The 20,594-nt window shown below is 44.1% G+C and overlaps 4 protein-coding genes across 5 annotated transcripts in view; 1 reads left to right on the forward strand and 3 right to left on the reverse strand.

The window, feature by feature from the left end:
- The window catches only part of LOC104935020 (butyrophilin-like protein 2), a gene marked incomplete at its 3' end in the record, with an annotated part of 550,859 nt that overhangs the window by 397,027 nt on the left and 133,238 nt on the right, over window positions 1-20,594 (reverse strand). The gene's annotated exons all lie outside the window — the stretch shown is intronic.
- LOC104935135 (V-set domain-containing T-cell activation inhibitor 1) overlaps window positions 1-20,594 on the forward strand; it is a 592,626-nt gene that overhangs the window by 82,826 nt on the left and 489,206 nt on the right. The gene's annotated exons all lie outside the window — the stretch shown is intronic.
- Window positions 4,703-14,414, reverse strand: slc10a7 (solute carrier family 10 member 7). Of its 2 annotated transcripts, XM_027287611.1 has the most exons (13): window positions 14,165-14,414; window positions 12,000-12,082; window positions 11,741-11,877; window positions 10,260-10,335; window positions 10,058-10,096; window positions 9,947-9,982; window positions 9,395-9,478; window positions 9,146-9,311; window positions 8,802-8,853; window positions 8,572-8,645; window positions 8,055-8,200; window positions 7,877-7,924; window positions 4,703-7,339 (listed from the first exon to the last, which is right to left on the reverse strand). In XM_027287611.1, exons 1-12 carry the CDS (start codon window positions 14,262-14,264, stop codon window positions 7,904-7,906), a joined length of 1,014 nt encoding a protein of 337 aa, XP_027143412.1. In that variant the 5' UTR covers window positions 14,265-14,414; the 3' UTR covers window positions 4,703-7,339; window positions 7,877-7,903. The 2 variants fall into 2 exon arrangements, with proteins under 2 accessions (XP_027143412.1, XP_027143411.1); XM_027287610.1 differs by lacking the exon at window positions 7,877-7,924 and having other exon boundaries at window positions 14,165-14,413.
- The window catches only part of ttc29 (tetratricopeptide repeat domain 29), a 4,011-nt gene continuing 599 nt past the window's right edge, over window positions 17,183-20,594 (reverse strand). Inside the window, exons 2-12 of the mRNA XM_027287596.1 lie at window positions 19,782-19,873; window positions 19,608-19,661; window positions 19,340-19,399; window positions 18,906-19,066; window positions 18,618-18,788; window positions 18,323-18,535; window positions 18,134-18,219; window positions 17,900-17,991; window positions 17,678-17,795; window positions 17,523-17,612; window positions 17,183-17,419 (exon numbers count right to left, since the gene is read on the reverse strand). Of these exons, the coding sequence (XP_027143397.1) occupies window positions 17,327-17,419; window positions 17,523-17,612; window positions 17,678-17,795; window positions 17,900-17,991; window positions 18,134-18,219; window positions 18,323-18,535; window positions 18,618-18,788; window positions 18,906-19,066; window positions 19,340-19,399; window positions 19,608-19,661; window positions 19,782-19,852 (1,209 nt within the window). The 5' untranslated portion in view covers window positions 19,853-19,873 and the 3' untranslated portion in view covers window positions 17,183-17,326. The remainder of the gene's footprint in view (window positions 17,420-17,522; window positions 17,613-17,677; window positions 17,796-17,899; window positions 17,992-18,133; window positions 18,220-18,322; window positions 18,536-18,617; window positions 18,789-18,905; window positions 19,067-19,339; window positions 19,400-19,607; window positions 19,662-19,781; window positions 19,874-20,594) is intronic.

The raw sequence follows: 20,594 nt of genomic DNA on the forward strand, positions 1-20,594 counted from the left end.
AAATCTCAGCAGTGTTAAATAAAGTAGAAAGCAGAAAAATCAGTTCATCTCTATTTAATAACTTGAAACATCCAAACATCATTTGGATTATTTTGTTTGGACTTTTATTGTCATCTTGTCTTTTTTTAGGGATTAAGTGTATTAGGTGTGGCTGACTCTCTTGTGATTATGTGTACAGAGATGCAGTCTACCGTCCACTGTTTCGGGGTGGGTGTGGTCTTATTCTCTCTGGCTTCGTCCACCTTGTCATTCTCCCGCGGTGCAAACCACGCCTCCTGTCAAGAGATGATACCTGGCCACATCCGCGCTCAACCCCTGGATCCGCAGCGCAGCCACGTCACCCTGCGCGCATCCGCCTCGTCTTACCTGCCCGGACAGTTAGTAACAGGTAATTAACTATCATTCAAGTCACCAACCAGCCAGTTAATAAACAACTTACTGACTTGGGAAACACTATTCTGTGTCCTCAGTAACTGTCCGAAGCTCTCGGGACTTCATGGGTTTCCTGCTCCAGGCTCGCGGTGCTGGAGTTGGGGTCAGGGAAAAGACTGGCGTTGGAGGTGGGGTCAGGTCTCTGAGACTGGGCCCGGTGCTGGTGGGTGGCTCCTGGACGCTTACTCCACCCGGCACACACACCCTACGCTGCCTCTCGGAGGGCGACACCCTCACGCATTCTGACAAACAGCTGAAAAGAAACCTCTCGTTTGTGTGGAGGGCTCCGGATGTCCCGATGGGGGACATCAGGTTTTAGTAAGTATGAACCTACTGACTGAATGCAGGTTTTGGGTTGCAAATGACCACTATCATCACTGGTGAATGGTAACAATGCATGAACCTCTTTGTCTGTCTTTCCAGCATCACCGTGGTGCAGTCTTACTTCATATACTGGGCAGGTATTGAGTCTACAGTGGTACATGACGGGAGTCACAATCCTTGGAGTATGAGTAACATGACAGGTGTGGATGGAAGGCATCTTGCACTACAGGGAGATGCAGTTACTGCTCTTCCAGGTACATAACTTTGCTTGGCTTTGAGCCCAACAGTTTAGCAAAGGTTAGAGAAAGCTGTTTGTGGTTTGATGACAAGCCATAATATGCAACTCCAGGCATGAGTTTTTTTTCTATCCCTCTGTCATCATAACTAATACCCTGCTCTTCCTTTATTTTGTGTCACAGTCTACAGTGCATATATCAAACAAACAAAGGAGCCAGCCAGCCACATGACTACCGTGACAACAAGCAGTGCAGCCCAAAGCTACAACTCGGAAGAAACACCAATGAATACAACTCTTCCAGTCTTGGAGATGAATAGCTCTGTGACTTCCCATGAAGTTGACCACATAACATATCAGACAGTCAATGAAAGGAACAGATCTACGACTTTAGGATCTCTTCACAATCCTACCAAAAGCAATGAGAGTGACACATCAACTTTAGGACCACTGAACGAAGGAAGCCCTGTTCATACCAATGACCCTGAGAGCTCTCTTTTCTTATCCAACCACCTTCCTTTCACCTCTCCTTTCTCCTCAGTTGAGGCTCAAAGGATGGAGGACACTACCACTGTTCTGCCTGACATCACAGTTCAAAACTCAGCGAGTCATCATTCCCTGGCTTCTCTATCCCCTCTGGAGGTTGAGGAGATGAAGATTAAAGATCCAGAACCGTTCACTGTTCCTGAAATGAAAGACACAACATTAGATCCTGAAATCTCGACTGTTGCTATACCTTCAACTGATCACAGCTTCCACATTACAAATGCCCCAAGATCTGCAGACCAGAATCCCAGAGGACCAACCCAGGACCAAACTAGTTCAGTAAAGTTTGAGACTACCCAGCCCTGGAGGACTAGCCTAACACAGTCCCAAGAGAGTAAGAATCCTCAGCTAACTTCTCTATCCAAACCTGCTCTCCAGTCCCAAACAGTTACAAGTCAGACCTTTTCCTTATCCAATGTATTGTCATCGACAGCCTTTCCCCAAACTTCTTCACTAAACGTCATTCTCCCATCCAAATCTTCTACCCTTCAGTCATCTCTCAAGCTCCACACAACTTCAGCTCTCACTCAGACTGACCCTCTATCCCCTCAGCCCCTTCCCAACAAACTTCTCAATGCCCTGTCCCACTACCAGCCCTTGAGCAATTTACCCAAACGACAGCCTGAAAATAGTCCACCTGGACCCAAAACTACACAAACTAGTCCACTTCACCCTCACATCCAAACAACTGCGCCTGTAGGTCAGGCTACCTTCCAGAAGACTGGCCAGTCCCAATCTGACACACCAAATGAGGCTTTGAGTATCTCCCCCCAAGCATGGTCCCAAACTGGTGCACCACAGGCACGCACCTTTTCATGGGAGCAAACTCAAACCTCAGTAGCTCCTCAATCTATCACTTCACCTTCAAGGTTTGACCAAACTGTCACAACGGGTGAGGGTAAAGAAGTCAAAGATCTCCAGGCTCAAGAAAAGATCCAAACCATGAGTCCAGTCTTTGCCTCCATTCTCTCAGCGACTCCTTCTCCTTCTCCTTCAGCATCTACCCACCGACCCAACAGGGGTTCAACCCTGGTATCCATACAAACTTCCCTCGCACATGCCTTTTCTACCTCCATGAAGGACCAACCCAAAACAGTTGCAGCCCTTTCTGCTCTCCCCTCTCCATCACCAATCTCCATTCCTCCTGAGTTTCCCTTTGTCCAACCATCTTCACCTTCCACCATGCCACCCTCCTTAACCTCCTCCCAGTCCCACTATCCATCATTAACTCCCTTCTCTTCCTCATCTTCATTTAACTCTTCCCAGTCTATCACAAGTTCGACCTCTCCCTCACCTTCTTCCACCTTCTCCCCAGCCCTCTCCTCCTCCTCCAATCCCTTATCAGCATTGTCCATTTCTTCTGCTACTACTCAGCCTTCACCTCCTCTTTCTTCTTCATCCACATCTTCGTTCAACTCTCCAGCCACCTCTCCTTCTTTAATGTCTACCTCCCCTCACCCAGAACCTTCTCCAGCTCCTCGTCGCTCTCTCTATCACCCCCTTACATCCACCTCCACCCCTGTACCTTCTCAACAACTCACTCTAGGTCAGAGGTTGCTAATCCAGAACCACATTAAACCATCCAATCCTGAGCCCAACCTCCACCTACCCACTCCAAGAACAATAGTTCACCCAAACTCTGAACCCCACCCAAACTTCAAACTAAATCTTGGCCACAAGTTGAAACCAAACCTCCCCAACACGAAACCCAAACGACCCTCCAATCCTTCTGAAACTCCAAAATACCCAGACATCATCCCCAGACACAGTGCCTGGGAGCTGGGCATGCTTCTGGGCTGTTCAGCCGGCTTGGGCATGGTGCTGGTGGTCGGGGTAAGGTACATGTACCGTCAGGCCTGTGGCAAACGGACAGAGGTGACGCTGAACGATAGGGAAATGGAGTATGGGAGAGGAGAGAGAGGGTTGATCCATGTCCAGGAGTGTGGAGATTTGGTGAGAGTGCGGAGAATCAGGGAGAACAGCTTCGTGCTCTTGGCAGAGTATGACATACTGGCATCACCTGGAGACTGAAACATCGACAGGGTTAGATACCAACATATTCATACTGGTTAAGTTGCCTTTAGTAATATTAGATGTAATAGTTACCTCATCATTGGTAGTTAGCCTAGCATCCCTCATGAAGTTTGTTGTTGATCCTCAGAGGATGAATCACCTTAATGATCCATCTAATGTCATCAGGCCAACCTTTGTTTTTGCACAACCATTGCTCTATACCAATAGGGTTAGGTTATTAGGGTTATTAGCACATACTTTTGTACTGTGGAGTGAAATATTAACTGCAGCCTCTAGGGGCCATTAGCATGAGTTTTAATGTTGTTTTCCAACTTGTGCATAAGAAAATGTTCTTGGATAAAAATGTCTCCCTACAGAGATTTCTGCCGCCAACATTTAGAGAACTAAAACTACATTCTGCCTCCTGATAGAAAGTAGGAGGTTTATAGACAACACAAGGATGACAAACACCATTTGGTGGGCGCTTTTGTTTTTGTTTAACTAACCAATTTATATATTTGCACATTATAATTTGAGGTTACATATTCTTATTTTTACCAAACATGTCAATCTCAAAAAGCGTATTACTAACTTGTCATGTGTTGTCACATGGGTGTACTTAATAAAACATATTTTCAGTATTATACACTGTGTATTTCTTTACTTTAGATGTTGTAGTTTGTGCTTTAAAGGATGGATGTGCTGGTTGTTTTGTCACCTGTATTTCTTTTTTAAGCTTCTACAGTCTGTTGGCAGTCTTACTTTATTATTATTTCATCTAAATGATGTGACAGAAAAGCCATCTGTCAGAAGCAGATGGTATTAGTGAAATGAATGAACTGAGAATGTTTTTCCAATTTGATCAGACAACAAATACAGGAGGTGGAACACTGATTACATACTGGGGTGTTACAAGCTCTACAGCGTGTAAACACACACGCGGTCCATTTAGTAACACATAAAGTGCATAATTTAGAATTTCACCATTCAGTATATATATATTGGTATAATTTGCAAAAAATGTATAGAAGACCACCTAACGTAATGTTGATTATGTAATTTAAAAATGAAGAAGAACTTTGTGTAGTAGGTGTAGACTCCCGAACAAACCTCAGGTGGTAGTGTGATGCAGAACAAAACAATTTGTTTTAAAGTTGGTAGGTTTATTTCCTCATACTTTTTTATGTAAACATGTAACAGATCAGACCCATACATACTTTGTTGAATCTCTTTTTTCCCCCTTGAAATACACTTCTGGCAAAACAATCACACTATAAACCGACAAAGCCTGACTGTAAACTCGACTGGACGACCAATGGAGTGGCATTTGTGCTGTAGAGGCTTTGATAACCGTCATAGTAACAGTCCAATTTATTAGATTTATTACCAGTCAGGCTGAAAACACAGAGCTGAAGCTGTTTGATCAATTCAGTAACACTTGATAATGTTTCCATGAACAAAGTTTTCCTTTTTATTCAGGAAATGGGTTTCCCATGCACCAAGATGGTTACCGGAAGCTTGAGGTCAACATCTCATGTTGGGAATCTACAGATAACTGTGATTAAAGTATCTCCAAGGCTGTTGAAAGTCATAGCTATGTTTTTCCAGGCAGAAACATGAACAAAGTGGAGCATTTAGCAGCTAAAGAGCCGGTTATAACCCCTCACTTTGTAGATACCAAAAACAGAGCTATAGGAGAGTAAATATGAGACTTGCATTCATCATGTGACACAAACAAGAATCCAAAGGACTGATAATGTTGCTCCGTAACTGCTAGATTTGTGGATAGGCAACTGTTTGCGAAGAAGTTATTGCAGTTTTTAGGTTAGGAGAATGACTGTAAGGGGTTGAAAACGTTGGATTATGACAGTTGGATGCTACACAACCACCCACCACCCCAATCTCCACCCTTATAATCTATTTGGCTACAACATTGGCACTAAAAGTCCAATTTGATCATTTTACCCAGAGTTACTGGGCACCAGATGTATTTTACAAACAACTAGCAGTGTATGTAGAAGGGCAGCCGGTCAGGGATCATGTCCTTATTACTACATTCACAACTCCCAATGGTTGGACCGGTGCTGCTATTCAGTACTACTAAAATAGAAACACAATCAGGTGTTGACAGAGCTTAGGCCCTCCAACATGTTTGCTGGTGGTTGGTGGGTTAGTCAGTTAAAGGCCTTAAAGGTGTCAGTAGCTGGCTTTCCATCCAAATATAAGGGCGACAATTCTCCAGATGGAAAACCAGAAGAAGATGGTGCAACAAGATGGCGCCATTTCTATCAATATATTCTAATGTGATGCTTTAAGATATGTTTACACGAACAGAGGAAATCAGAATTGACCTAAAACACTAAAGGGATGTAAGGCTAAGTAGTGACACCTGCAAACAACTTAAAGAAATACTGTCAAAGTGCCCCTGAGCAAAGTCAAGCCCTTGTATTGCAGATGTTCTATTTGGTCCATAAGCATAACAAATGAGCCAACACTGGCTAAAAACACCGTGATCCTTGTCTTTTATGTGTAACAGCTGCAGTTCTGATTGGTTGCAGTGATGATACATTCACGGTCATCTCTCTGAATCTGATTTCAGACCTCTTAATTGTTGCCAACGTCAATGGCCACGTGTTGTGGCTATATCGTCAGTCCACCGTCGTCCAAATTCAAATATCTCAACAACTACTGGATGTTTTGTCATGACATTTGGTACAGATGTTCATGGTGCCCAGATGATGAAGACCAAGTACTTTGGCGATTCCTTGATTTTTCCTCTAGTCACACAAGTGGGTCGAAGTTTTCACTTTCAAACAACATGGGTTTGAAACAATGAATCCTTCAGAGTTTTCCATCAGCGCCACCATGGGTTTGACAATGGTGGTTTTGAGTCAAATGTCTGAACAACTATTGGATGGATGTGATGCAACTGTCAACATCATCGTATCACTCAGATATAGAATAGGGTGTCATCTACATATGCGCGTATATGTATATGATCATTTTTCAATATACTGTGTGCAGTTTTAGGTATTTTCAAACTTTTTTCTGCTCTTTACTGTGTCGGATAACTTCTTCAATCCTGCCTCCTTATTGGTCCAACTTAAAAAATGTTGTTGTAGAAAACAAACTTGGTCAGAATCAAAGTTGTACGCTAAATGACGCGGACAGGAATTTGATCAAGACACAAACATGAAAGCAGATGAAGTGAATGTGAGATGATTTTTCCTGTTGAATTTGACCATCATCACTTCAACACCATCAAAACAACTCATCATCATACTGTATATTAAATGTCACATAATCCAGCATTTGCGTGTTTCTATCAAGAACATAAATGTAACAGTCCACACTTTCTGGCAGTGACAGCTCAGAGAAAGATAGAAAAATACCAAAAGAATGGTCCCAGTAACTCCACCCTTACTGTTCCTGCAGGGAGGCGCTGCTCATCAAAACAAACACTCCCTCTGTTAAAAAACAAAACAGCCGTCCTCTTTTTGCAGGAATTTTGGGGCTTTTCATATAAAAATAAAACTTACTTCTGATTCTTTTAAATATAAAAGAATATATCTATGATGGAAATATGAAACAGTTTTTCGTTGTCGCAGAAATAGAGAATATCGAGGCACGCCTCGTCCCCTCCGTCGGGCTGAGGTCTCTGTTGATCGGTTGTAATAAGGCACGTACGACTGTATCACTCCGCTGCAGTCCACCATCGCAGCACGAAAACACACCACAAGACTCGTTTCATCTTCGTCAGATGGGCTGAAGGGTCGACAGCTTCACCGCCTGAACAGAAAAAGAGAGGGAGTGTCAGTGAGCGAGAGAGTTTCAGATCAAATAGAGACAGAAGAGACGAAGTGAGGTGCCAAAACATGAGCGAGGCAGTTTGGTGAATGAATCCATCACCAACACCAGACACATCCTCTGTGAAAGAAGGCTGCACATATGAACATGGACCGCACCTTCAGTCCACAATGACTGAGTGAGTATTACAGTAAAAGTACAGAAAGGTGTCTCCACGACTCCATGAATCCAGTCGCCTCTCGGTCACACACTCGAGTAAGACCTGTCAAAAACATGTCCACATGTTTGATTGTTCCCCACCACCACTGAACCAGAACCAGAACCAGAACACGACGGACTGAAGCTGGTGAGTTTGCGGCAGCGAGTCCAGCAGGAGATTGTTATACCGAATATATAAGTGAATCTGAACCCGGAGGAACCTGCTGGACGCACTGTCACGAGCTCGGATTCAAGAAGAATTCGGTTTCTCTTCAATTAAATCACCCGATTAAGTTGTTTTGAAGTCGGTTCTCTACTCACTCGGCACAGTAGTGTTGGAATGCGGCCCTATCTCAACAACAGACTAGACTGTAGGGGAGGAGAAAGGGTGGAGAGGTTAGTGTTGGAATGCAGCCCGACTATGTAGTGGTCAGTGATGGAGACCCTGGACCTCGAAGCATAGCAGTGTGAGTGTGTGTGTGTGTGTGTGTGTGTGCACCTTCTGCCGGCTGGTCATCCAGCTCCGGATGGTCGGTACGAGTATGGAGCCGAGCAGGATCTGAGCCGGATGGTAGATCAGCAGAGGGACTGAGATCAGGGAGAGATGTTCGTAGCCCTCGAACACGATTTTCAACATGGGGATCCCTGCAGAGAGAAAACCTGTGAACGCTCATCCCTGTTCACACCTCAGGTCAAAGCAGACCTGTCACCATCTCTCAGATTTCATTAAGTTTTACTAACTGTTTATCAACCTCATCAGGATGTGATCACTGCTCCACCCCCTTAAGAGCATTTCACTCATTCACACTATTTATTTTTCTTCATTTTCTAAAGATATCGTGATTAAATGTTAACGGGAATTCTTTTGGTCGTGTCGTGTGATCGAGCCGTTTAGTTTTCCGTGCTCGTTTCAAAGGGAGTGAAGATATCATTCATTTGCTTTCATGCGCTTTGCATAACTGCAGCTCAGAAGTTACATGTAAATCACATGTGTGTGTGTCTTTGTGTGTACCTACCCAGAGTTAGAGACTTGTGTGTGGAGCAGAACACGATGGCGACCGTGTCTGCCGGGCTGAACCCTGAACCCGACCTGCAGACAGACGGACGGGAGGTTCAAACTCCTTCCTGTTCATTCTTATCGATTCACTGTCGTCGTTTACTCAGTGTTTGTAGCAACACGTCTGTACATAAACTCAGGTTTGTGAATAGGAAGAGGAGGGTAGAGTAAAAGAGGACGGAGCCTCACCTGGTAGAAAAGGCGAACGTGAGCAGCATGAAGCTCACCTGCAGAGAGAAAACTGACAACAGAGACACGTTTCACTTCAATGTTCAGCCTCGCAAACGAGTTTTACAGAGTTTCCTGATGGACAGTGAAGTAAACTGCTGACAACTGTAGCTGCTGTTAGCTCAGAGCACAGGTTAGTGTTTGTAGCACAGGTGTTTCAAACCACCGGGAAGAAGAAGAAGAGGTTTACAGGCCCCGGTGTCGTGCCAGAACAGGAGCCGGGCGATGTAACCGGGCTCAGCAGCCTCTATAGAGTTTCTCTACACACACACACACACACACACACACAAACTCAGTGTACTGACTGATGAGGACGACCAGCAGCAGGCTGGTGGGGTCCAGCTCGATGTTGGGGTTACTGAAGGTGTCACAGAAGGTGGTGTAGATGATCATGAGGAGGACGGCGCTGCTGACGGTGCCGAACGGAGGTTTACGTCGCTCCAGACACTCCCTGAGGAAACTACGACACACCTGCACACACACACACACACACACACAGAGAAGATTTAACATGTGCAACATGTTTAAACATTCACACACAAAGACTCTCCTACCTGACCCAGGATCAGAGGAACCACCACCGTCATGAAGAGCTGAGAGAAGATGGAGGAGAAGGGAACGGAGGACGACGAGCCGAGCTGGACGAGGAGACGAGACGAGTCAACAAACAGTTATGTCACATTATTTACATGAATTCATTCACCTGGAGTTTGAAATTAAAGAGTAAAGCTTCAGTTTGTTGTTCAAATTATTGATCTGTGCCTTTAAATAAATGTTTCAAAGTCTTTTTATATTAAAAAATGACTCTGCAGAGCGTTTAGGGGTTGTTCAGCTCATTGTTTATGTTGTGGTTCAGTCTCAGAGCCGCCGAAAGCTCCAAAAACTCTAAAGATTTCCCTCAGGAGATGGTGGAGACCAAAAATGGAGCTAAAAGAGAGAAAACACGGGGCTGGCACGACTCCTCGTGTTGTTTTTGTGTCACAACAAACACATTTCTACGTCACGTCGCTCTAATGTGAATAATAATGAGGTGTGTGTGTGTTCGTCAGGTGTGTGTGTGCGTGTGTGTGTGTGTGTGTGTGTGTGTGCGTCCCGTGTGGACTCACAAACAGCAGCAGCAGCACCGGAGTCACGATGATTCCCTGCAGGACACAAACACGCGATTAAAGCTCGCGGCCACGTTCCATTAAGAAAGCTGCAGACTGACGAGATCTTACCAGGAAGCTTCCGAACGCCGAGTTGAAGATGGCAGCAGCCTGGACACACACACACACACACACACACACACACACACACACACAGTCAGTCACTATGACAACATGCCAACACACTTATTACTTTTCGACATCACACCATTTGTCCAACAGTGATGGATAATGACCTGCTAACAGTGTGTGTGTGTGTGTGTGTGTGTGTTACCTCGTTGCCTCCGACAGCCTTGGTGAGAATAACAGCAGAGGAGACCGGAGGGGGCATGCAGCTCACCGTCTGTAACCTAGGCAACCACGGCAACAGGATGAAGAGGAGGATGAGGAAGAGGAGGAGGAGGAGGTGAGACAAAGAGAGAGGAGGAGGTGAGAGCGCTTCCTTTCCTCCGCCGAGGTCAGAGGTCGGAGGAATTCAAACATTTCAAATCATTCAAACGTTTCGAAGCCGCGTCCGTGAACTCTACGAGTTCTTCTTCTTCTTCTTCTCGTGCACCTGAGGCTGGCTCCATCATGACAGTGTAAACAATGTGATGAGGTTTCTTCTTCAGCCTCCCGGTTAATCTAAATATCAGCAAAGATGCGGATCGTCGTAACAACCCACCTGTCAATCAAAGCGTCCACGCTCTTAATCCTGCATAACTTTAAGCCTTAATATAATGTGAACAGGTGAGTTGTATATAAATTCACCCTCAGTACTAGGGATGGGAATCGAGAACCGGTTCCGTCTGTTTCAATTCCATGGAATCGTTCGGCAGTTTTACCGGTCACGTAACTCACGCAAGTTTCTCACGTGCAGTGCATCAGTATTAAACAACATCACCCACTCGGTTCAAACGCATTTCACCAGAACAGACGTCAACAGGGCGACTTGCAATCACTGCAAAGTGGAGATAACAGCATCCGGAGGGAACACGACGAACATGCAGAAACATTTGCGCACACAACATGCAATATTTTAAATGAATGTCGTGTTTTTGACACGCTTCAGACTGGAGATAAGTCTCAACCTGGCAGCAGCAGCAGCGGCAGCAGCCAGGCTATGACCAGCTCTGTGGTTACTACAGAAGGTAGTTACACATCGTTACTATTATCCAGGCTGTGGCCTCTGCTGACCTCGCTGTTGGTTTTGTAAGGTCGTGATACTTCAACTAAACAAAGCTGATGCTGATCAAACTGTTTGTTCTCCTTTTTTTCCCAAATGAGAATCAGCTGTAAACATGTTTATTTCACATTTGGACATGGGGACTTATGGAGACTGACTCAGTTCTGGAGCCAGCCTCAAGTGGACGTTGGAGGAACTGCAGTTTGTGTTTTCACCTCGTCCGGACAGAATAAACAAAACTTCTCCAAACGTTTGAACTTCTCGCTCCGACGGTGAAGTTTGGGATGAATGAGTTGGTTTATCTTTGATTTCAGGGCGCCCCCGTGTGGCGTGGAGAGTCATGACAAGACACACACACACACACACACACACACACACACACACACACACACACACAGCTCTGTCTGTATTAGCATGAATGAAGGTCTTTGAGTCTGCACATAACTTCTTCTTCAGGTACAGTCAGTCAGTCTGCAGCTTCCATAAAGGACTGCATTCACACACACTATCCAAACCACATCACCATCACACACAACACACACCCCCCACACACACACACACACACACACACACACACACACACAGCCCACCCTCTGAGCAGCCATTGGTCGATGGCGGTCAGGGCGAGCACTCTGAGCAGCAGCCAGACGGCGAGCGGGAAGAAGACGAGCGTGAAGGACTGAACGAAGAGGTGGAGGCGGACGTGAAGCAGCGCGCTGGTCAGCTCCTGCAGAGAGACAGACAGACAGACAGACAGACAGACAGACAGACAGACAGACAGGCTGTAATTAACGCCATCGTTAACACTTTAACTACCTTTAATTACCTCCACTGTCAGTGTGAGCTCACCTCTGTCTTCAGAGACAGGCCGCTGTTGAAGAAGATGAGCGAGACGGCGACGTACGCGACCGTGACCTCTGGCTTCAACGGACCTGAGAGACAGAGAGAGAGACATCTGTAACCATGGCAACAGTCACACAGAGCACACACACACACACACACCAACAGAAAGATTATGAACAATCTGAACTCGTTTACTCGAGATAACGAGTTTGTTTATTTTGTTTTCTTTAGTTATGTGTCGTTATCTAAAAACAAACAAACAAACTAAGGAGATAATTCTTGAAATCTCGAGATAACGACATGACCGTCCTTTCTCCAGATGTCTTTGTTTTTATCTCGAGAAGACGACTTGTTTCCTGTTTCATGTCGTCATCTTGAAATAACTGCACTTTGTTTTCCTGACATAACGACATAATTAATTCAAGATTATTCATGATTTAATGTTCTTCTCTGTAAAGTGTCTTTGAGTACCCTGAAAAGCGCTTTTAAATAAAATGTATTATTATTATTATTATTATTATTATTATGTTGTGTTGTTGACGTTTTCTCGGGGCGACGACATTTGTTATTTCAAGATAACGACATAAATAACTCGGGGAGATAAAATGTGTGAAAGTTAGACCGCTCAGGGCCTCCGTCCGCGATCAACAACCATATATGGTAATCACGTGACTTATGGTTACGCCTAGTCAGGCACGGTATTGGTTGACAGTCACATCTCCCTTTACTGAGAACTTTAAACTGTGTGAAACAAAACATGAAATCAGGATTGAGGAAAAAAACATTATTACTTATTTTAAATACAAAGAAAAGAAACTTATTATTGTCAAACTTTATATTTTATTAGAGAAATTTCAAGATCATTTAAGATATTTTTGATTGAAGTTGATTATTTTAATTTAATCACTAATAAAAAAATGTCTCTAATGAATATCCATGCAGATATTTTCAACCAGTAACCTGTCACAACAGTTATAACTTTATTTATATGTAAGATTACAAAGTTTTATTTCTGCTTTTCTGTTTTCATCCTTGTTATATTATCATGTTACCGTTGTACAATGTGAACTAGTATGACTGAATTTAAGTTTGTTTGTTCTTAACGTAAAAATAAATAAATAATAGCTCGTGCATGAACTCTAAGACAAATATGTGTTTGTTTATTTGGAAATAAAACTTTTTATTATTTCAACATCTCGAGAAAACATTTGTTCTGTTTTATGTTTTGAAATAATTAATTAATTCTTTTTTTTATCATTATTATGAACTCTCTTGTCTGACAGTGGAGTTTTACGAGCTGCACCTGAAGGCAGCGCCCGGACAGTAGCAGCAGTTTATCTAATCTGCACCTGAAGGTGTCACAGACAAACATGTTTTATATCGACAATAACTGATAACTCATCAATCAGCTGATAGTAAAGGCACGCGCACACGGGAGCGCTTGTTTACATATCCAACCGAGGAGTGTGTGTGTGTGTGTGTGTGTGTGTGTGTGTGTGTGTGTGTGTGTGTGCAGCTGAATGCAACGTGTCATTACAGTGCCAGGTAAAACACACACACACACACACACACACACACACACACACACAGAGGAGTCACTGTCATCCCATGTGAACCAGACTCCATTCAGAAAATCCTGATTTTTACACTCTTCGCCCTTTTTCCCCATTATTATCATTAAAAATTAAAATAATTTATACATCACTACAATCAGGAATGCTTAATCTTTAATTCGGCTTACACCATGTACGTGGAATAATCCGGATTTAAGCACAGATCCAACATGTTGGACCGGTCCTCCTGTGTTTTTGAACGAGCTCCGTGCGAGCAGCAGCGGCTGGAAAAGAGTTGCTCAAACTCTGAAAGTTGTCGGTTTACTAAAGATAAAAAGTCGGTCGGTGAAACATTCATGAGCCGATTTTGTCGGTGAGTCCTAAAGTTTTAATTATTTATCTCATTTGTGTCTCTGCGTGATTATTTGTGCCCGAAGTCAGCGCGTGGAGTTAAAGCGGAGAAACTCTGCGGGAGTCTGGCGCAGCCTCCTGCGGCTCGGTGGAGAAACTCCTCCGCGGTGTTTCATGTTGTTTAAAATGATTTTCCCGCCTTCACTGATCAAACTTCACCTCACGCACAGTCCCGCACAGTCACGCACACTCCTGAACAGTCCTCACCTCCTTTCACGCCGACGCTCGGCTGCAGTTTGGCGGATAAGATGACCACCACGATCCCGATGATGAACCATTCCTTCCGGATCCTCGCCAGGAGGCCCATGGCTCAGGCCCGGGGCTCGGTGCAGAACAGCCCGCCGGTCCCGTCACACCAGGCGGACTGAAGTTCGACGACTCCTCGGTGTCCGCTCCGGAGGTTCTGTCACCAAACAGAGCCACGTCCGGACACGTGGGCCACGGCGGGCCGTAAACACTAGAGCAGAGGCGCAGCAGCTTTTTTTTTTTTTTTAAATTACAGTAATAGACTTAACACAAGCCAAGTGTGGATACAGGACGGTGAAAAGGGCTGGCCAAAACATTTCCTTAAGTGAGGGGAGAAATCACAGCAGCTATTCTGTCCATCTGTTAATCACGTGACTTTATGGTTTAGCCTATCAGGCACGGTATTGGTTGACACGTCACATCTCCCTTTACTGAACTTTAAACTGTGTGAAACAAACATGAAATCCAGGATGTGGAAAAAACATTATTTATTATTTTTACAATACAAAGAAAAGAAACTATTATTGTCAAACTTTTATTTTATTAGGCAAATTTCAAGAGCATTAAATGCTGATTTGAGTGGAGGATTTTAATTTAATCACTAATAAAAAATATTCTCTATGAATATCCATGCAGATTTTTCAACCGTAACCTGTCACAAACGTTAAACTTTATTTAATGTAAGTTACAATTGTTTTAAGTTTTCATCCTTGTTTTATCATGTTCCGTTGTACAATGTGAACTGATGACTGATTTAAGTTTGTTTTGTTCTTAACGTAAAAATAAATAAATAATAGCTCGTGCTGAACTCTAAGCAAATATGTGTTTGTTTATTTGATAAAATACTAAAACTGTTTATTTATTTTTCAAATCATACTCGAGAAAAACATTTGTTCTGTTTTATGTTTTGAATAATTAATTAATTATTTTTTTTTCATTTTATGAACTCTCTGTCTGTAAGTGGAGTTTTACGAGCTGCACCTGAAGGCAGCGCCCGGACAGTAGCAGCAGTTTACTAATCTGGACCTGAAGTGGTCAACAGACAAACTAGTGTAACGACAATAACTGATAATCTCAATCAGCTGATAGTGATAAGGCACGCGCAACAGGGAGCGCTTGTTACATATCCAACGGGGGTGTGTGGTGTGTGTGTGGTGTGTGTGGGGGTGGTGGGGGTGTGTGCAGCGAATGCAACGGGTCATTACCGTGCCAGGTAACACAAACACACACACACCCACACACACACACACACACACACACACACACACACACACACACACAGAGGGTACTGTCTCCCATGTGAACCAGACTCCATCTAGAAAATCCTGATTTTTACACTCTTCGCCCTTTCCCATATCTATCATTAAATAATTAAAATAATTTATACTCACTACAATCAGGAAGCTTAATCTTTAATTCGGCTTACCCGTTCGTGGAATAATCCGATTTAAGCACAGATCCAACATGTTGGACCGGTCCTCCTGTGTTTTTGAACGAGCTCGTGCGAGCAGCAGCGGCTGGAAAAGAGTTGATCAAACTCTGAAAGTTGTCGGTTTACTGAAGATAAAAAGTCGTCGGTGAAACATTCATGAGCCGATTTTGTCGGTGAGTCCTAAAGTTTTAATTATTTATCTCATTTGTGTCTCTCGCGTGATTATTTGTGCCCGAAGTCACAGCGCGTGAGTTAAAGCGGAGAAACTCTGCGGGAGTCTGGCGCGGCCTCCTCGGCTCGTCGGAGGAAACTCCTCGCGGTGTTTCATGTTGTTTAAAATGATTTTCCCGCCTTCACGATCAAACTTCACCCACGCACAGTCCCGCACAGACCGCACACTCTGAACAGTCCTCACCTCCTTTCACGCCGACGCCGGCTGCAGTTTGGCGATAAGATGACCACACGATCCCGTGATGAACCATTCCTTCCGGATCTCGCCAGGAGGCCCATGGCTCAGGCCCGGGGCTCGGTGCAGAACAGCCCGCGGTCCCGTTACACCAGGCGGACTGAGTTCGACGACTCCTCGGGTCCGCTCCGGAGGTTCTGTCACCAAACAGAGCCACGTCCCGGACACGTGGGCCACGCGGCGGGCCGTAAACACTAGAGCAGAGGCGCAGCAGCTTTTTTTTTTTTTTTAAATACCGTAAACATGTAAAAGCAACATTTACAAACAATTAAAATATATAAAATAAAAATATATATGACGTAATTGGTTTAGTTAATAGTAATGATAACTAAACTAAATTCTAAGTATTTATAAATATGTAGTAAACAATGAAATAAATGTGAAATAAAAAAATGTAAAGAAATAAATATGCAGTGTCAGGCATTGTTTTTTGGGGCCTTCATTCAAACCCGTGTACTGAGAATGAAGTAGTGTACAAAACGGAAGACTTAGGAAGTTAAATGAAATAAATAAATGACAATGGATTTGTATTTTGATTATAAAGTTTTAATCAAAAAGTATTTTTTAAATAATTCTCAGACAGAGGGTAATATATGCAACATTGAAATCCACAGTCTATTAGTTGAGTTAAGTAGAGAGGTACTGATAGCGCTATATAGACACTAGTGCGAATGTATATTACTCTAACCTATAGTAGATATAATATTTGAATAATGTAAACAAGTCGTTTTTTTTTAATAAATCACAATAAATAAAAATAAACTATGTATGTCTAATTTTTTTGCCATTTTCAACCCATGTACTGATAACTGAAGTTGTAAACAAACTTAATTAACATTAATGAAATCAAATAAAGTAAAAGTATTTAATTTTTTTGATTAAACTATTTTAACACAAATATTTTTTAAATAATTCCCAGAATTAAAAAAATCAACAACATACAAAATATCTGCTCTAATAAACACCGTAAGTATATAAAAAACACAGTTACTAAATTATGAAATTATTAGTTCTTATTATTCTAATCTATATTTACACTTACAGTTTTTATATTGAACCAATAATAAAAGGACAGATTATATTTTATTCTTAAACATTTTTATTGACAGTAAATAATCAGTGAATATAAACAACGTTTGTGAGCTGCACAGAATATTAAACAGGCACTCTGGTTGACGGATGTTGAGAGTTGAAATCCTGTGCTGACATTTCATCTGTCGGGTCTCTACTCAGTTCCCGAGCTCCTCCGGTCTCTGTCCACGTCGTCAGCGAGATATTCTCTGACTGTGGAGTGAGCGCGAGCACTGCCCACCCACACCTGAGACAGACAGACAGACAGACAGACAGACAGACAGACAGACAGCTGTAGTAGATGTTGGATCATCTCTGTTACATGTTCATTAATAAAAAAGAGAGTTAACCTGAGCTTCCTGCAGCAGAGCCACATCATCGAGGTCACAGGACAGTTCATAACTCTTCAAGAAGAACTCAGAAGCTCTCTCGTACTGACCCTGCACGGAGACGCTCGTTAAAAAACGATTTCAGATGTCTTTAATATATATGTATATATATGTACCTGCGTGAAGTAGACATGTCCCAGACACAGGAAGGCCTCCACCAGCTGACGCGGCATCATCACGCAGATGTCGACCAACTTCTCCAGAAACCGGATGGCCTCGGCGTCGTTCCCCTCACTGACACGAACAAGAAGATTCATCCAAACCGATGATTTCTGCACATGTGATGTGCTGGAATAAAAGTCTGTCTCTTATTAATTATGTTAAATTAACGTGTGTACCTATGCAGAGACTTGGCCATCGCCTTGTAGCATTTCCCAAGTCCTTCTGTGTCCTGCAGCGTGCCGCACATCTGCATGGACCTGTTGAAGAACTGGACAACACGACCATGATTGTACTGAGTAAATCTGTTTCTGATGTAAAGACCCAAAACCAACAAACCTCCTGATGTGTTTAAAACCATTTCTAATGATATGTGTGTTCTCGTGCTCGGTGCTGGTTCTGGTCTGAGGCACCTGTTTGGCTGCGGTGTGGTCTCCCGCCCTCTGATAGCCGAGTCCGAGCTGATACGAGGCGCCAGCTTCGCTGTGTTTGTCTTCAGCTGAAACAAACATCAGGGGGAGTGTTTAGACCAATGGGAAAGAGGAGGAGGAGGAGGTGTTGTGCCAGAACAGGAGCTGAGCAGTAGATAAGTTCTCGCCTACACTCGGTAGCGATGCTGCAGCTCTGGTGGAGCAGCTTCAGGCCCTCGTCGTAGTCCGCGGCGTCCAGCGACGCGGCGGCCAGCCCGGTGTAGATGGTGCTCAGCGCCCGGAGAGCTCGCAGCCTCAGAGGCTGACCGTCCGAGTCCATCCACCCGCTGAACTCCGCCTGATTGATGCAGAGCTCCGCCTGCTGCTTCGCCGGCTCCAGCTTACCTGTGGACCACAGAGCAAGGCCATCAGCTGAGTGCACTGTGTGTGTGTGTGTGTGTGTGTGTGTGTGTGTGTGTGTGTCCACCTTGCTGCAGGTAGATCTCAGCCAGGCAGGCTCGGGCCTCCACAGTCAGCCGGCTGCCTTGCTTGATGTCAGCACAGCTGTGGTAGAAGTGCAGACTGAGCCACCGATCCTCCGGAGCCGAGAAGAACCGACCCAGAAACATGCGCTGCTTACACACCTCCAACCAGTAACCTGCACACACACACACACACACACACACTTTCAGTTCAATTGAACTGAAGTGTGTGTGTGTGTGTGTGTGTGTGTGTGTGTGTGTGTGTGTGTGTGTGTGTGTGTGTGTGTGCACACCGCTCCTCTCCGCCTGCTCGGCTGAGCTCAGGTGGCGTCTGATGGTCTCCAGTTTGTCCTGGTGCTGGTCCAGAGGAGTCTGAAGCTGAACCGCTAAACTGAAATCAGCCGAACGACGAGACTGATCAGAGAGCAGCAGGAAGAAGAGCTCCGAGTACGACCTGAGAGACAGACAGGAGGAGAGAGAGACAGACAGGAGGAGAGACAGACAGGAGGGGAGACAGATCAGTCAGATTGCAGTGAGACAGGGCCCTCTGGTGGTGAAATAAATAAATGAATGAGCCTCAGACTCAGAGTTCATTAATTCATTATTATTAATTATTATTTTCATAATTTCTTCATGAATCAGTCGCTCAGAGCTCGTCTGAACTGAAGGTGTGTGTGTGTGTGTGTGTGTGTGTGTGTGTGTGTGTGTGTGTGTGTGTGATGTTCACCTGTGGAAACCTTCCTGCAGCATCTCCACGCAGATGTTCTGCTTCAGGCTGCTGGTGATGCTGGAGACGACAGAGGACAGACAGACAGACAGACAGACAGACAGACAGACAGACAGCAGACAGACAGCAGACAGACAGACATCAGACAGACATCAGACAGACAGCAGACAGACAGACAGACAGACAGACAGACAGACAGACATCAGACCTGACCTGAGGTCGAGCTGCAGGAGACAATGATCAGCATGTTCTCATGGTGTGAACTCACCGTGCAGTTTCTTCCTTGGAGAGAATCTGAGGCGTCTCCTTCTGCTGCTTCACCCTGCTCACACACACACACACACACACACACACACACACACACACACACACACACACACACACACACACACTCAGTGTGTCATCCTCCTCCTCCACCTGTCTGTCTGCAGTCTGCTCTCACCTGTGCTGAGTGCTGCTCTGTCTGATGTCCGGCAGGAAAGAGCCGTCGTGCTTCTTCAACGGCACGTTCATCGTCTTCAGCTGTCAGTCAAACTGAAGACAAGACAACAACAACAACAACAACAACAACAACAACAATAACAACGACAACAATAACAACGACAACAACAACAACGACAACGACAACAATGACAACGACAACAATAACAACAACAACAACAACGACAACAATAACAACGACAACAATAACAACAACGACAACAATAACGACAACAACAACAACAATAACAATAACAACGACAACAACAACAGCAACAACAGCAACAACAGCAGCAACAACGACAACAACAACAATAACAACAACAGCAACAACAGCAGCAACAGCAACAACAGCAACAACAACAACGACGACAACAACAACAGCAACAACAACGACAACAACAACAACAGCAACAACAGCAGCAACAACGACAACAACAACAACAACAATAACAACAATAACAACAACAACAACAACAACGACAACAACAATGACAACAACAACAGCAACAACAACAACAACAATGACAACAACAGCAACAACAGCAGCAACAACAACGACAACAACAACAACAACAGCAACAACAGCAGCAACAACGACAACAACAGCAACAACGACAACAACAATGACAACAACAACAGCAACAACGACAACAACAATGACAACAACAACAGCAACAACAACAACAACAATGACAACAACAACAACGACAACAACAACAGCAACAGTCAGAATCAGAAATACTTTAATAATGATTTATTTATATTTATATTT

Source organism: Larimichthys crocea, chromosome XIV (assembly GCF_000972845.2).
Source record: "Larimichthys crocea isolate SSNF chromosome XIV, L_crocea_2.0, whole genome shotgun sequence".
Classification (NCBI taxonomy): domain Eukaryota; kingdom Metazoa; phylum Chordata; class Actinopteri; family Sciaenidae; genus Larimichthys; species Larimichthys crocea.

Coding starts and splice junctions, on each gene's coding strand:
- slc10a7 (XM_027287610.1), bottom strand. CDS start 14,264: ATGGGCCTCCTGGCGAGGATCCGGAAGGAATGGTTCATCATCGGGATC. Junction 11,878..11,999: donor GCCTGTCTCTGAAGACAGAG/GTGAGCTCACAC, acceptor GTCTCTCTGCAG/GAGCTGACCAGCGCGCTGCT. Junction 9,479..9,946: donor CGGTGCTGCTGCTGCTGTTT/GTGAGTCCACAC, acceptor CTCCTCGTCCAG/CTCGGCTCGTCGTCCTCCGT.